Raw genomic sequence first — 16608 nt, forward strand, 5'->3', positions numbered from 1 at the left:
GCAAAATTTTGCGAGTGCTCTTCAAAGTTAAATTTGAACCCTGCATAATTTCAAATGTTTTGCTAGACGGTCATCATATGATGCTCCACAACAAATATCAAAGGTATGGGCCTTGTGGTTTGAAACAAGAAGATTTTGAAAACATTTCTTTAATAAGTCCCTAGGAAACTTGTGACCCCCGGGGGCAGTGCCAGTTTTGACCCAAGGGGCATAATCTGAACAACCATGGTAGTGGACCACTAAATTAAGCCTTGTTCAAAATAGCAAGGATCTGCATAGCTGTTTCAGACAAAAAGGTTTTTAACATTTCCCAATTTAAGTATAACAAACCTGTGAACACAGGGGCGTGGCCAGTAATGACCCCAGGGGCATAATTTGAACAAACGTTCACAAGCCATTGTGACTTTACATGTAAACTTGGCTAAAAATAGACTTCTCTCATGTAGACTTGGCTAAAAATAGACTTAGCTATAAATAGCATTTTTTTTATATCTAGGCATGCTGATTTTCGAAAGGAACCGAGCTCTAATGGATATCTAAATACTGTACAAGTTTCATCGAGATACAATCAAAACTGAAGACTGTATCGTGTTCAAAAGCAATTGTTTACAGATGCACTGATTTTTTATACTTTCAAGGCCCATAATCTTGGCATGCCTGGGCGGATCTGGCTGGTTTTCGACAGGAACTGAGCACTAATGGATATCTAAATACTGTGCAAGTTTCATAGAGATACATTAAAAACTGAAGACTGTATTGTGTTCACAAGCAATTGTTTACAGACGCACGAACGCACATACTACGTACACATTACCATCCATAAAAACACATACAATGCTATGCACCAATCAATTGTAACCACCGCTCCCCAGGTCCGGAGGTATACCGGGGATAGCCAGGGAAATGGACCTTCCCGGGCCGGGTGAATCAATGGTTTTGTCTTCGCGCCAAATATAGCGGAGCATGGGCCTTACCTAGGATCCCTAGGGTTCAGGGTGGGGATTTTACCCGGTCTTGGCTGGACCGAAAGTCAAAGTCCCTGCTACTCCCTGGACCTGCTGGGGCCATGGTTACATTTGACTGATGCATTATTTGTTACAATTAAAGTATTCTCATTCGCGGCACTTTCATTTGAGTCGATAATTATCCCATGGAAATTAATTAACAAGCAAAGTTATTAATTCACAGTTGAGCTTAGTTAGGCTTAACTGCGATTTGATTATAGAAATTCCTGTTTGTGGACGAACCGAGTCCGACTATTTCATCTCTGTATGATGATTTTCGGAGGTAACTGATCAATTCAAACATTGACCTTAACCTAACCTATTCAAATATTCTTTAATTCATAGTTAATTCTTAATTAAACTTAGTGGGCTCTTTAAAACCAACAATAACCAGAGATTGCTTTTTTTAAAAAGCGCTCGTCTCCCCTATTGTGTGGTCGTAGCTGAGAAAAAATAAATGATGGACATGAAATTTGTAATTTTGGACTGAAGACGAACCAACAGTGAAGTTTGGTTTATTCATCCGTATTAAATAATGAAGAGAAAAAAGTGTTGTTGATTAATCTTGGAAAATGTAAACGAAGTTTGCATTGTATGAAGTTCCTGGGCGCAAGCGTTATTCAATTATTGATCGGAAACCATTTTTCAGCTCAAGGTCATCATGACCTTGACCTTTGACCTACTGATCACAAAATCAATAGGGAATATCTACATGACCAACTTGCATACCAAGTATTAGGTTCTTGGGTGCAAGTGTCTTCACCTCAAGGTCACGGCAACCTTGACCTTTGACCTACTGATCTCATAATCTATAGGGGTCATCTACTAGTCATGACCGACTAGCACACCAAATATGAAGTTCCTGGGTGCAAGCGTTCTTTATTTATTGAGCAGAAACGAAGTGTGACGTACAGACTGACTGATTAACAGACCGATAAAAAAATCAATAGGGGTCATCTACTAGTCATGACCAACTTGCATACCAAGTATGAAGTTCCTGGGTGCAAGCGTTCTTTAGTTACTGAGCGGTAACTGTTTCTTCACCTCAAGGTCATGGTGACCTTGACCTTTGACCTATTTATCTCAAAATCAATAGGGGTCATCTACTAGTCATGACCGACTAGCACACCAAATATGAAATTCCTGGGTGCAAGTGTTCTCTAGTTACTGAGCGGTAACCATTTCTTTACCTCAAGGTCTTGGTGACCTTGACCTTTGACCTAGTTATCTCAAAATCAATAGGGGTCATCTACTAGTCATGACGGACTAGCACACCAAATATGAAGTTCCTGGGTGCAAGCGTTCTTTAGTTATTGAGCGGAAACCGTTTCTTCACCTCAAGGTCACGGTGACCTTGACATTTGACCTACTGATCTCAAAATCAATAGTAGTTATCTTCTAGTCATGACCAACTAGCATACCAAGTATTAAGTTCCTAGGAACAAGCGTTCTTTAGTTATTGAGCAGAAACCATTTTTAAGCTTAAGGTCACTACCAACATATCGTTTTTTATCTGAAAGTACCCTTGACCTTTGACCTTTTGATCTCAAAATCAATAGGGCCTAAAAAAAAAATTGTTTGGTTAGGGTTACACCAATGTTCGACACTAACGGGGTCCCGGGATCCCGAGGACACCAATTTTTCGGGAGGAACACCTGAACTTCAAAGTCCGGTATTCCGTCGGGACACTTAAATTTTGACCGATAAAAGCTAAATATCAATAAATAAATAGCGTTTCATGAATTAATTACCTAAATTTGGGTCCCCCTAACTTTCTTGACAGTGCATGTAAAATAGATATTAATATTAATACGTCGCACACACTAAAGCAAAAGTATGGCTGACCTTTTAACTATAATTACGTCATGAATCTATAAATAAACAGGTCATTTCACAGTGCGCATGCGGGTTAACACTTCCGTTTTGTTGTTTACATAATCAGCAAGGTCAGAGGTGAAGACTTTAATAATCGGTACAATAATTATGGTGTCAGAGGTGACGGACTTTTATAATCGGTACAATAATTATGGTGAACTAGTTTGCTCAAGTGTCAGAACCGCCCAAAAAGATGTCAAAACTGCTGTCTTTGATGCCTTAATGATGCGACCATTGAGTTGTTACAGTAACATTTACGGCACAAAAGACTGGCATCCTACGGAACTAGTTTATTGGGAAGCCATCCTACTATTCAACATTCTTTGTTTTATGCCTTGATCAAAACATTATAGAAATAAAATTCCCAAAGTTTTATTATTTATCTTCAATTAATGGATAAAAAAATTATGACATTTTGGCACGAAAATGGCACGAAAATAAACATACACTATTTTCCAGTTGTCTGCTCTTCCAGTATGCACTACACTTGTTGGGCAGTCGGATTGATTCACAAGCCAGATGTAATATTCCTACTGTTTTTCAATCAAAAGCAATGACATCTGACGAGACCCTGAACCATGGCATTTTTAATGAGTATTTTCCGAAAATCTAAAAATAGTAACAACATCAAGTTTTTGTTTACATTGTACCCATTGTGTGACTTAGACATTCTACCACTTTTGAACCCAATCTACCGACTTAAGACCCAAATCTTCCTCTCTGCCATTGCCAGAGGTTCACGTGGGTGACATTGTGCTATAACTAACTTGTCATTGCATGCTGTTGAAAACATTTTAATATGGTGTATACTTGAATTACAAATTGAAAAGTAAAAGGCACTGGATTTGTATGTTCAATTTAATATTAAAACAGGCTCATTAATGAAAAACAAGAGGCACATCAGTGCCTGTGCTCCACTGGCCAAAAGGTTCAAGCAAAGACCACCTCACGAACATTTTCGTCAAGTTTCATAGAAATACAATCATCAATTTTTGAGGAGAAGTTATTTAAAAAAATTTTTTACTTTAATAGCTCTGGCTGCCATGTTGTGCAGTGGACCGAAATGATTTGGGCAATTTGAGTAAAGGAGCACCAAACAAACATTTCTGTCAAGTTTTATCGAAAAAAGGTCATCGGTTTCGACGACAAGTCGTATAAAGTTTTTTTTATTTTTTAGGTCCGGCAGCCATGGTGTGCAGTGGACTGGAACCATTTAACAAATTTTGGTTAATGACCACCCACGGAACATTTCTGTCAAGTTTCATCAAAATCTGATCATCGGTTAACATTTAATCTGAATAGATTATGAAGCAAATATCTAACCTGAACAAGAACTGACGAGATAGAATCGACTTGGTGTTTCACTTACACTTTTCGGCCATTTAAGTTACTAAAAATAGCTGTTTCATAAACTTTCAGAATGTCACTTAAACGAAAATTAATGTTCAGTCTATATATACTTTCCTATGTATAAATGTAAGGTTTTTAAATTGATCTTTTTGTGAGAACTTTATGCTTATATGTTTACTCATAAATTATTATTGTTTAAAAATTATTTAAAGATGCTATACGTGAAAAATTAAGACATTATTTTTTTTTCTATTAAAGGGAGGTAATTCAGTAGTAAAATGTAATCAAAGCTATTAAAGCATGGCATTTCTTTTCTAACCATGTTGATATTATTACAGTCTATTCAAGCAAGATGCCTTTTGTTTTTACATAGTACCCATAGGTTCTGAAAAACAAGGAGCACTATTCCCAACAGAAGGATGTCACTCCCTATCACTGCATGAGCATCATAATAAAGAAATGTTTACTCAAACTGCAAGCTGCTCAATTGAAATAGGTATTTACCTCAAGCATACAGTTTTATAATGTGGCAAAATAGTCGGACTAATAGATTGTCATTCGGACTAGTAAAATATGCCATTATGCTAGTCCAACTGGCTAGTAGGTTAAAATGTTTTTCGTGAAGACTGCGGACGAGAAGTCCTTAAAGGTTTTTCTATTTTTAACTCTCGCAGCCATGTTGTGCAGCGGACCGGAACCATTTGGGCAATTTTGGTTAAAGGGCATCCCGATGAACATTTATGTAAAGTTTCATCAAAATCTGATAATCGGTTTCTGAGAAGATGTAGTTTAACGTTTTTTTCTATTCTTAGCTCTGGTACCCATGTTGTGCAGCAGACCAGAACTGTTTGGGCTATTTTGGTTAAGGACTACCCAAGTAACATTTCTGTCAAGTTTCATTGCAATACGATCATCGGTTTCTGAGGAGAAGTCGTTTAAAGGTTTTTCTATTTTTACCTCTGGGGGCCATCTTGTGCAGTGGACCGAAACCATTGAAGCAAATTTGATAAAGGACCATCCAAGGAACATTTCTGTTAAGTTTCATCAAAATCTGATCATCGGTTTCTGAGAAGATGCTCTTTAAAGGTTTTTCTATTTTTTTGCCCTGGCAGCCATGTTGTGCAGCGGACCGGAACCATTTGAGCAATTTTGGTTAAGGACCACCCAAGGAACAATTCTGTCAAGTTTCATCAAAATCTGCCTATCCGTTTCAGAGGAGATGTCGTTGAAAGATTTTGCTATTTTTAGCTGTGGTGGCCATATTGTGCAATGGACCAGAACCATTTGAGCAATTTTAATAAAGGACCACCCAAGGAACATTACTGTCAAGTTTCATCAAAATCTGCCGAACCGTTTCAGAGGAGATGTCGTTTAAAGATTTTGCTATTTTTAGCTGTGGCGGCCATATTGTGCAATGGACCAGAACCATTTGAGCAATTGTAATAAAGGACCACCCAAGGAACATTACTGTCAAGTTTCATCAAAATCTGCCGAACCGTTTCAGAGGAGATGTCGTTTAAAGATTTTGCTATTTTTAGCTCTGGCGGCCATATTGTGCAATGGACCGGAACCATTTGAGCAATTTTGGTAAAGGACCACCAAAGGAACATTCCTGTGAAGTTTTGTCAAAATCCGCTTATCAGTTTCAGAGGAGATGTCGTTTAAAGTAAAAGTTTACGCACGCACGCACGCACGCACTCACGACGGACAATCTGTGACGACATAAGCTCCATGGCCTTCGGCCAGTGGAGCTAAAAAAATGTAAAAAATGGAAGAGACTCTTAATTTCAGGAAGGGACACCTGATTTCAGATGTTGGTGTCCCTTCGGGATCCCTTGGGAAAATGGTTAGTGTCGACACCTGGTTACACCCTTTTCAAAAATAGGTAGGGTAGGTAGGCTTTTTTTTATAAGTTTTAAATAAGACGGTTATGGTGTTAAAGTTACCTTCTGAGAAAGCATTTAAGGTTTTAAACTACATATTGAAAAGCAATTGAAAAAAAATTATAAAATTTTTTAAAAATATTTGTTTTTTTTAGTTTTTCATTTTTTTTTCAAACTGACTATAAAAACGGTAGGGTCGGCGCCTATTCCGTAGGTAGGGTCGGGTAATCCGAGCCAAATGCATTTTTTTTTAGGCCTAGGGGTCATCTACTAGTCATGAACAACTAGCATACCAAGTAAGAAGTTCCTGGACCCAAAGGATCTTTTGTTATTGAGCGGAAACCATTTCTTCACCTCAAGGTCAAGGGGACCTTAACCTTTGATCTACTAGTCATGACCAACTAGCATACAAAGTATGAAGTTCCCGGGTCTAAACGTTCTATAGTTATTGAGCAGAAGCGAAGTGTGACATACAGACTGACTGACGGACAGGGCAAAAACAATATGTCTCACAATGAATGGAAAAGACATAACTACAAACATATTGATTGCTAATTATATGTGCGATTTCTGGCAGAAATAAACATGTTCTGGCGGTAGTGGGCTCGAGCCCCACACCGGGCACACTTTTCTTCCATTTGTTTACTTAACTGGTGGCAGCGGTAAACAGCAGGAGTGCCTCTAGTCCATATTAACAGCTGCTTCAGAGTCTTTGACGATTTTTGTGTTAGCGACTCAACGCGTCCATATCCCACTTGTTTTCCTAGCCAAGAATGACAGATCCCAGCGCTAAGTATATTGAGCGGAAAGATAACGGGCACCTGCTAGATAGTTAAAAAATGGCAATGCTTTGTTGACAGATCAATCTAAATTTATATTTTATAAAACACAAGTGTAATAAGAGAAAGGTATTGGCTAAAAATAATTTATGTTTATCATTTGTGTTTTTATTTAATGTTTAATGCGGTGTTAAATATTGTTGAGTAACAGTTAAAGAATATATTTTACATTGGTATGAATCAGTCGACTTGTGGCATTCAGGGAACAAAATGAATATCCAAATGTAAAAAAAGTTCCCTACAAGCGCATTATTGAGTGCCTCTGGCGGCCTTAAAGGTTAATTGGAGGAGTGTTGTGTGTGTGAGCTAGAACCAGACACCGGGTTATCAGTTGTGAGAGCTCCGTGCTAGTGTTCCAGTGGTCGTGGGTTCGAGGCCTACACCGGGCAGACTTTTCCACCAAGGTTTACTTTACTGGCGAAATTGTCCAAGTATTTGCCGAGCGCACTAAGAATTGTGAGTTTCACAAATAACAAGCACATGGTTTATAGGTCTGTGATCATAATGACTCAAATTCCTGGTGTATTTCCGGTATTAATTTTGGAAGTGGGCCTTACTGATGTTGTAGGTTTTTTGTCAACATTTTTCGACAAGACAACCGGTCACTTTTACCAAACCTATTTTAGACTTACCAACAGATCGATAGCCCATAATAGCGACCTTCCTCTGCTTAGTTTGCATTTTTATTGTGATGAAATACGATGAATTGTCGGTTTAAGACATTTTTAAGTTGAACATTTGAGAATTAGAGAAGTTTAATTTCAGTATTGCGTGTTTACTGCAAATTCCCGCGTTTTTTTCTAAAATAAGTGTGTCGTGAAATCTGCAAAATCGAAACGCATACAACATAGAAATACATTACCGCATACAACATAGGCGAAGAAGGGTTTTCAACTTACACGAATAAGGTGTTAAATAACGCATACAATATGGAATAAGAACACAAATATTGACATTGAAGTTTTATTGTTTAAGTCAATAAATATTATTTTTATGTGTTTAGTCAAGCGTAAAAATAGTTTGTTCACTTGTTGTTTTTTAATTTTAAGCTTTTAAAAATAAAACATATTTGATTGTTTACAAACTGCTCTTTTTAATAGAGAATAAAACCTTATTTCAAATTATTAAAAATGGTTTAATACCTAGAATTATGAAGGAAACAAAGTATTATTACAACAGAACTTTGAAGGTTGTACTTGACATATACCCACAAGGTGCATTTGCATTGAATATAAATAGATTTATGAAACAGAAATATATCATGTCACACTGATGATAATACATATCAGATACATGTAATGTAAATAGATAGATAGAAATAATATATCATATGTAATGCACTATATACAAAATAATAGACAAGAATTATTGTAAATACAATTATAAGTTATTAATTGTATCCGAAATGAACAACACAGCTGCATAAATATGATAAGAAAAAAAATGATGCATTACAATATAGACGCATGCTGATTATAAAGAGTTTACACAAAATAACTGTACATTCATTTGTGTACTTTTGAATAAACTTTTACTTATATATGAAAAACACAAAAATTCGTTGGTGGTTATTGAAATTATCAATTGAAGGTGTGTTGGCACAATATTCGTGAAACCAACAGAAGCATCTGTCACATTGCACCATATTATCAAAAACAAATGGCATGTTACATAAACAGTATAGTAATTTTCAACTTCTATCATTTTTATTTGTTTATTCCTTCTGTTCTGTTCATAAAATGAGATCTGGCAAAATTCAGAAGTACCCTATACTGTTTCATATTACATATTTATAATAATAATAATAATTCATATTATATTCATATACTACACTCTATATATATCTATATGCAAAAAGTTCAAATACGCAGGAAATTGAACGTACATTGCAAATAAATTTAGATATGGTATCGGATTGGTGCAAAATAAACAACATGGCAATACATCCACTAGAAACGAATTGCACGTTGTTGCGTTCAAATGCAAAGTTTAGAAATGAATACATGTGTTCTCAAATGATTCGTAGACAAAGCACTATTTGAAAATCCAACTTCGAAGAAATCGCTTGGAATTGTTGTTGATTCATCATTGTCATGGAATCTGAAAGTTGACTTTGTCTGCAAGAAAGGGTTTTCGTATTACATTTTTATGAAAATGACATAGATTTATGCTTACGTTTCTATTCTAAGCATGTTTACATGTCAAAACGATCATTTATTCCAGTTATAGTCCATGATGAAAAAAAATGTAATGATGCTTTTTAACAATATGTGTTTTTGCGATACTGAAATGTGTTTTCTCATATGTGCTATGATTATTATTTGCATCACTTCTTTTTAGTGTGTGTGTGTGTGTGTATTTTCTTTCAAAAGGCCACACTGTAAATAAGACGTGTGTTATGTTTGTTTATAATATGATGCCTATGTCTTAATGTGTTACCTTCTTTAAATAAAGTAATTATTATTATTATTATTAGAAGTAGTAGTCGTAGTAGTAGTAGTAGTAGTAGTAGTAGTAGTAGTAGTAGTAGTAGTAGTAGTAGTAGTAGAAGTAGTAGTAGTAGTAGTAGAAGTAGAAGTAGTAGTAGTAGTAGTAGTAGTAGTAGTAGTAGTAGGTAGTAGGTAGTAGTAGTAGTATATTGCTAAGGAAATTTAGTTTTATATTTATATATTTTCTTTGTATTCACATTTTACTCAAACAACTTACTTGTCTACAAGCTAGCTGTATATATAATGTTTTCATAATAGAGAAAAAGTGTTGATATGATGACGACTAGAGAGAAATTTTAATTAGAGAGGTCCTGACGCATTATCATTTTTAATGGCCGCATCCAGCAGGTGATATTATATTTTCCCCTAATTCTGTCATATTTGAATTGTTTTCCAATTGTTATTTCAAAATTTAATTTGAAACTAAAGTTGCCATCTCTTCCAACACGGATCTCTAAACAGATTTTATGTCCAAATATATTATTAGATAAATCATGCATGTATGTATTGCTTCGCAGAACTCTTTTTTTGGCTAAAATAGTCATTGATATGGCATTTATAGTTCATTTTGTCTCTAATTGCAGCAAGGTTAATAGTGAAAAAGAAATTCGGTATCCAAGCATACTAACGAACATACTTATAAAACCTTCATACTTTTGAATGATAAGGATTGTTTGAAATAGTAAAAAAATGTAATGTGCAAACATACACGAACAACAGTGAGTTAATTGTTTATTTTGTTCTGTATACTGTAAAAGAACACATTATAATCTTTCGATAATTCTCAGACCAAGAGATCATCAACCCAGTGACGGAAATGCTCGGATCGGATATTTGGGATAGCTCTACTGGCCAAAACTGCAGTCCGAATACCAGGTAACTGTGTACGTGATGAGTCCGTTCACATCCCAATGCCTCACATCCACTTTTAGCTCCTCCATAAAGTGCATGTATTTCACATTACTCTCTTTGCAGTCGTTATACTGCGAAATTATAAATTATTATGCAAGTCAAAATAACAGAATTATCATTCATTTACGGGCACGTTATTTGGTATTAATATTAAGAGCACGATTCTGTACGATACGATAAGTTTATTGGATAAAACATTAAACAATGTCCATAGCATGCAAACAAATAAATAAATGACTGAAACATCGTCCGAGTCAAAGTTGGTAATCTAAAGTAATGATATCATTTATTTTGATACAAACTGTTTAGGTAAGACACAACTATTTTGTATTTGCAAGAATTTTATAAGTGAAGCTTTCAATTAACAATGTCTCGAAGTGAAAATCTTGATTTACGCTAATCAAATGTTGACGGATGACGTATCAATTTTAAATAATTCACACCCTCGGGGCTACTCAAGGTGTGATAAATGATATGGACTGTCGTTAAGATATAACATTTATAACTTACATTTATTTAGCATTAAACGTTTACAACATGCATACCCAAAATTAACTATCTATCACATTATCGTAAAAATAAAAGGCATGGTCAATAGAGAGATTTTGCATAATTTCATACATAATAAATCGTAGACTTTGTTGAAATAAAAATTATACGACGTCACATTAGAAATACTTTGCATCTGATTTATTCAATATATAACAAATAAGAAAATCAGGAAAAACTGAAACGGTATTGTTAAGTATATATTTCATACATTTTTTAATGTACAAGTATTCCTTACCGGCGCAGTCTGGTAAACAGACGTAAGAGAATTCATACGTTATGGGAGAACGATTGCGTCAATTTCCCCGGAAAAAACGTCACATCGTATTAGTCTAACCCAGGCCCCAATATCACGAAAATACTTAAGTCAAATCTCAATCTCAGTCTCAACTCATTTTTCCACACAACAGTATGACATTTAAAAAATACTAATGTTTTACTATGTTTAAAAGCACATTTTCAAATGCATTATGTTCATTATCATTATTGTTCAATATTCTAAAAACAATTATTCCTACAGCACAAAATGTACTTGAGTCAAGCTCAAAAATAATAAATTTGACTCAAGTACAATTTTTGCTCTCAAATATTTTTTTTATAAAATATTTATCAATTGTTTTTATCAGACAGACAGACAGACTGACAGTTTATTTTGACTTGCACAATGTACATCGTCAACAACACATAATGATATAACATATAATGTCAACGTGTATGTAAAGTAACAGATAATGCAAACAAATGAGTATATATATATATAATTATGTTCTAACATTAATCAAAACGGATCTTTCTTTGAGAGCATTTTTAACAAACAGACATAGTTTAATCAGTTCAGCTCTATAGTTAGATTTCAACAGCTGCATATATTTAAATACACAAGGTCTTATTAAGTAACAATTGTAATTATATTTCTTTCTTGAATCGCTAAAGGATTTACAAACACAAATAAAATGATGATCATCTGCGATGTCATTGGAGTTACAACACAAACAATATCTTTGGTTGCGTGCAACGTTATTTCTATTGTATCTACCAGTTTGAATATGGAGTAGGTGCACGGACAGCCGTAGTCTACAAAAGAAAAAACGTCAACAATGAGAGAATGCGATTTTAATAAGGGTAAAACATTTACAATTTTGAATTATATGATGCTGTAAATTGATAAAAAGAGTTGAGACTGAGATTGAGATTTGACACGAGTATTTTCGTGATATTGGGGCCAGGAGTTCTCCAGTTTATAGGAGTTTTCCCTTTCATATCCGTGTTTGATAAGTGTGTTAACTGTTAAAATATTACACGCACTTACTTTTAACTTATTTTGTCAATCAAACATTGTTCTTGGAATGTTTCATGAATTGATTTTCAGTATGATTTTTAACTCCGTATGGACTCAGTTGAAATTTTGTGGTCTATTACAAAAGTTTTGAGTTAGCGCTCAAGCCTTAAAAAATGGTACTGGTTAATACTATCTTGTTACGTTCGTAATCATTATATAGATGCATAGTATTTCAATTCATAAATCTTTTTCGTTTTTTTCTAGAATCAGCTATATGACATCATAGCTATGAACCTTTGTGTTGTAGGCCGATGGAATAATAAGGTTTAAAGTATTCTTTCTTTTAATTATTAAATTTGGGACAAACTAAAAGGAAATGAAATTCATTTCAATGACATTTATGTTGCAAAAAACGGTACATATGTTATCTGTTCTGAGAATGGTATGATGTCTTCACCGTTTCAATCAATAAATCGTGAGAGAAAATCCGAATTTTGAAAGTTCTATTCTAAATGTATTTGTTTGTACTTCCTCTGGGTACTTTTCTTGCGTAAGTTCGTTTTAATAGCATAATGTTTGATTCAATAATATCTGTATTCAACGATTGTTTAAACAAAGCAATAATTATTTTCTGTATTAATTAATTAGATGGGGATTATTTGTTTATCTTGAGCGTACCATATATCATATTCCAATTTCATATAAATATAGTTTTACATGGAAAGTGCAATTCAATCCGTTATAGCTAGTATTATTCTAATGTAAACTATGTGCACAGAATACTGTTGAGTCAGAATTTCACTATCTATTATGCTGCTCTGCTTATTGCGCTATACGAAGAAAACATGGAATAAAATCAAACTGGCCTACCTTATTTAAATTTAAGAATTTGTTATCCTGACAAAATGTTAAGGTTATTTTAACAATGTTGCTATAATTTATTTCCGATGCTATGAACTTTCGAGAGGAAAAACTTCAAATTTGGTTGCTTCTTAATTTTACTTAAATAATAATAGTAGTAATGTCAATGATATTGATTATGAGGGGTATTATGAAAATGATAGTAATGACATTCATTAATAATGATATAGTTTGTATAACCCCTTAATTATATTAATTATTTTAATTGTCAATAATTATACATCTACATATGCATTTTATATCATATTTGTAGTATTTGTTCATGTACGTTTGTGTCTTGGCCATATCGATATTTATGCTTAGTGTAAATGGCCAAAGGCAAGATGCCGATTTGCCAATAAGAACTTGTAACTTGATATCGATATCATTCTTTAACATTGTATAATTATGCTTGGAAAGAGAGTTATTATCAGATTTCAATATGTTTATCCATTATTTGATAATCTCCATGATTATTTCTTATAATTCCAAAAAAAAGAGAAAAAAAATAATGTTCAGGAAGTGAAACAGAAAAAAAAGGATTTCCCAAGTTGAGCATTTTGCTTATTATCACCCACAAACACATTTATTTTTCATTTTGTCACGGTAACATATCGTTACAAGTTCAAAGGACATGAATATATAAATTATTTTATCATATTGCATTAATTACCCTGCCATGACATCCACCTTTCAATTGTACGTACAAACTTAGGTGTTAAAGCCTTTGGGGTATTTAACACCTATCCCCCCTATCTCAAAGTATATAATAGTTTATGATATATTGTAATAGTTTCACACTATTTTATTAGAATACTGAACTGCATGCTCATGGACGACAATGCTTAGAATAAAGATATGGACTCTTTTGGCAGGTAAATCACTTCTTTGTTACTTTTTCATTCTTTTCATTATAAAACAACAAAAAAGAAATAGTGGAGGAGGTGCCGTTTATGTACGTAATAATTTATTGTGAGGGACAAAATTGATAAAAAAAATGATTTAGATAGTAATATGTGGTTCAACATAGATATGACATCTTTTCAGTCTACTAATAACGTTTACTTACTGTTCACTTATATTGCCCCAGAGGTTTTGCCAATGCATGATATGTATAATATTGATGTATTTCAAAAGAAAAGAAAGAACCGGATACTAATCTATTTCATTATCTTGGTTCGGTATATGTGTTTTGGGATTTAAACTCAAGAGTCGAACAAAAGGCTGATTTGTGAGAAATGATCCTAGTATTGGGACTGAAACAATATTAGACATCGGTATACAATTACCGTGGATGTCTTCAGATAGAACGTCAAACCGGTAAGTGAACGGCTATTAGAAATATGTCAATCTCTGGGGCCATGATTACGAACAGTCTCAAGTCAAAGTCTAGACTCAGACTCAGAAAAGCATTTTTATAAAGAAAAAAAAATATGTTTTCTATTTCTTTACAGAAAAAAATGTAAATACTAGTAAAACATTCACATTGTAATATATTTGGGCAAATTTTACCATCAATGCTCTCATAGAAGGAAAATACAATGAAATGAAGGTTTGCCATAATGAGTCTTGAGTCTGAACTCAGACTTGAGACTGTTCGTAATCACTTTTCCAGGAGTGCGTGTTTGTAACGGACGTCTTGAAAATTATGTCGACGTATGAAATTCAAAATGTTACAGACAGAACAGACAGTTTATTCGACTAATACAATAGTACATCCCCGTAATACATAAAGTAATATATAGTTACATGTCACGTATTTAAACTTTAAAACATAATATTATATAATATAATTTAATGAAGGGAAAAGGTGTATGTAAATTGCAGACAGAAAGACAGACAGTATTGTTTACTGTCGTAAACATGTTATATAACAGTCTCTTGACACAATGTAATAACAATAAGCACTCATAAAAAAAATCAGTATGGTCACAACGATACATGGCCTAAAACAGAAAAGAGAAAAGTATAAGTGAGTTAAATTATAGAACATACCAGAAGGTATCGAATACAAGGAAAAAAAGATATTTATCAAAATCAGTGTGAGATATAAAATAAATATAGCTATGAAATATTATGGGAGGCTATTTACTGAGGCCATATTACTTGAAATATCTAAAAAAAACTTCATTGATATAAGAATTTCTTAACAAAACTGCTTGATTTATAAATTTACCTAAGCTACTTTAAATAGTATGCTTACGTTTTTGGATAACAAAAGTTCGATAACTTGTACAAACTCGGGGTTCTAGTGTAACGTGGTTTATTCTTTTCTGAGGTTCTGATATTCGTATTCTAAAACATTAGAGTTACAAACAGTACAATAACGTTGAGCTCTCTCTATTCTATTTCAGCCATTTCGGCCTGTTTCTATATGCAGTTAATGATATGACAATCTTAGCTTAGACAAAGACATTCTTAGTTTCTTTGGTAAATAATCTAAGTGAAGTTCAATTTCGACATGTTTCTTAATAAGTTTATATGTGCATGGAATATTACTATTGCTTATCTCTTCATACCATGATAGATTAAACACATCGAGTACTCTATTTGTAAACATAATATGGAAGTTCTTCAAATTAATTGAGTTTGGATTTATCCACAATTTTAAGAATCCATACATATCTCACATTTTTTTTACCTTATTGGCCCAGTTGTTACGATAATCATGGCTTCCTAACATATCACTATACAATTCTTTCGTGATAATGTTTTCGGTGTTGTTACACGAGGGAGAACGCGTGGTAGGTTATCTTTTAAAACTAGAAGTTACTAAATATTGAATACATTAAAAATGACACAAGGCAACTGTATTTTAAATGAGTACTTAATTGAATGTGTTGACATATTGACAAGCCACTTCTGTGATATATTTAATAGTATTTTATTGTCGGGTTTTTTTCCAGAAAAGTGGACAGAAGGTGTTATTATTCCTCTTCATAAAAAAGAGCTCCGTTAATGATGTCAAAAGCTGCAGAGGAATTACACTTGTCAGTTGATTTTACAACAGTTTAAGGGCCGGTCACAATGCAAATGTTGTTGGAAGGAACACTATTTTAAATGTTTACAATAATCTTTTGTTTAGATTTGAGGTCCAAAATAATAAAAAGAAGCATAATTCACATATCCCTTGCAACATGTAAAGCCGTAATTAGGAGTTGAGCACTTTTTACATCAGTTGAAGTAGTTCGTATTTTTTTTAATTAGAACAATAAATAAATGTAGTGTTTGAGAGTTGTATTTATTTATCTAAGTTTGAATTGATTTCAGTGAAGTGTATTATGGCAAACATAATTAAGATTCCCAGGAGTTCAGTCATAACGTTTAACTAACGCAATCTACTTGAAGCGGACTTAAACGTACCACTTTTTGAGTATGCAATCCGTCCAAATACATCCGAGGCTGTTTTCGATAAAATGGCCGAGGAGCTCCGAATGAGATTTCCAATCAAAAAGCATCTACGTTTTTTCCGGAAATGTCTTAATACAAAATGTAAATGACTATGAGTCAAATTCATCGGAACTACCA

General features: G+C 33.8%; 1 protein-coding gene across 2 annotated transcripts in view; it reads right to left on the reverse strand.

Annotated features, from left to right (window-relative positions):
• LOC128224694 (GTP-binding protein Rheb-like) overlaps positions 1 to 7738 on the reverse strand; it is a 28194-nt gene extending 20456 nt beyond the window's left edge. For both annotated transcript variants that reach the window (XM_052934670.1, XM_052934668.1), the window contains exon 1: positions 7584 to 7738. In XM_052934670.1, coding sequence (XP_052790630.1) covers positions 7584 to 7632 — 49 coding nt within the window. In that variant the 5' untranslated portion in view covers positions 7633 to 7738. The remainder of the gene's footprint in view (positions 1 to 7583) is intronic.
• Positions 7739 to 16608: the final 8870 nt, after the last annotated feature.

The sequence above is a fragment of the Mya arenaria genome, chromosome 17 (genome assembly GCF_026914265.1).
Source record: "Mya arenaria isolate MELC-2E11 chromosome 17, ASM2691426v1".
NCBI lineage: Eukaryota > Metazoa > Mollusca > Bivalvia > Myida > Myidae > Mya > Mya arenaria.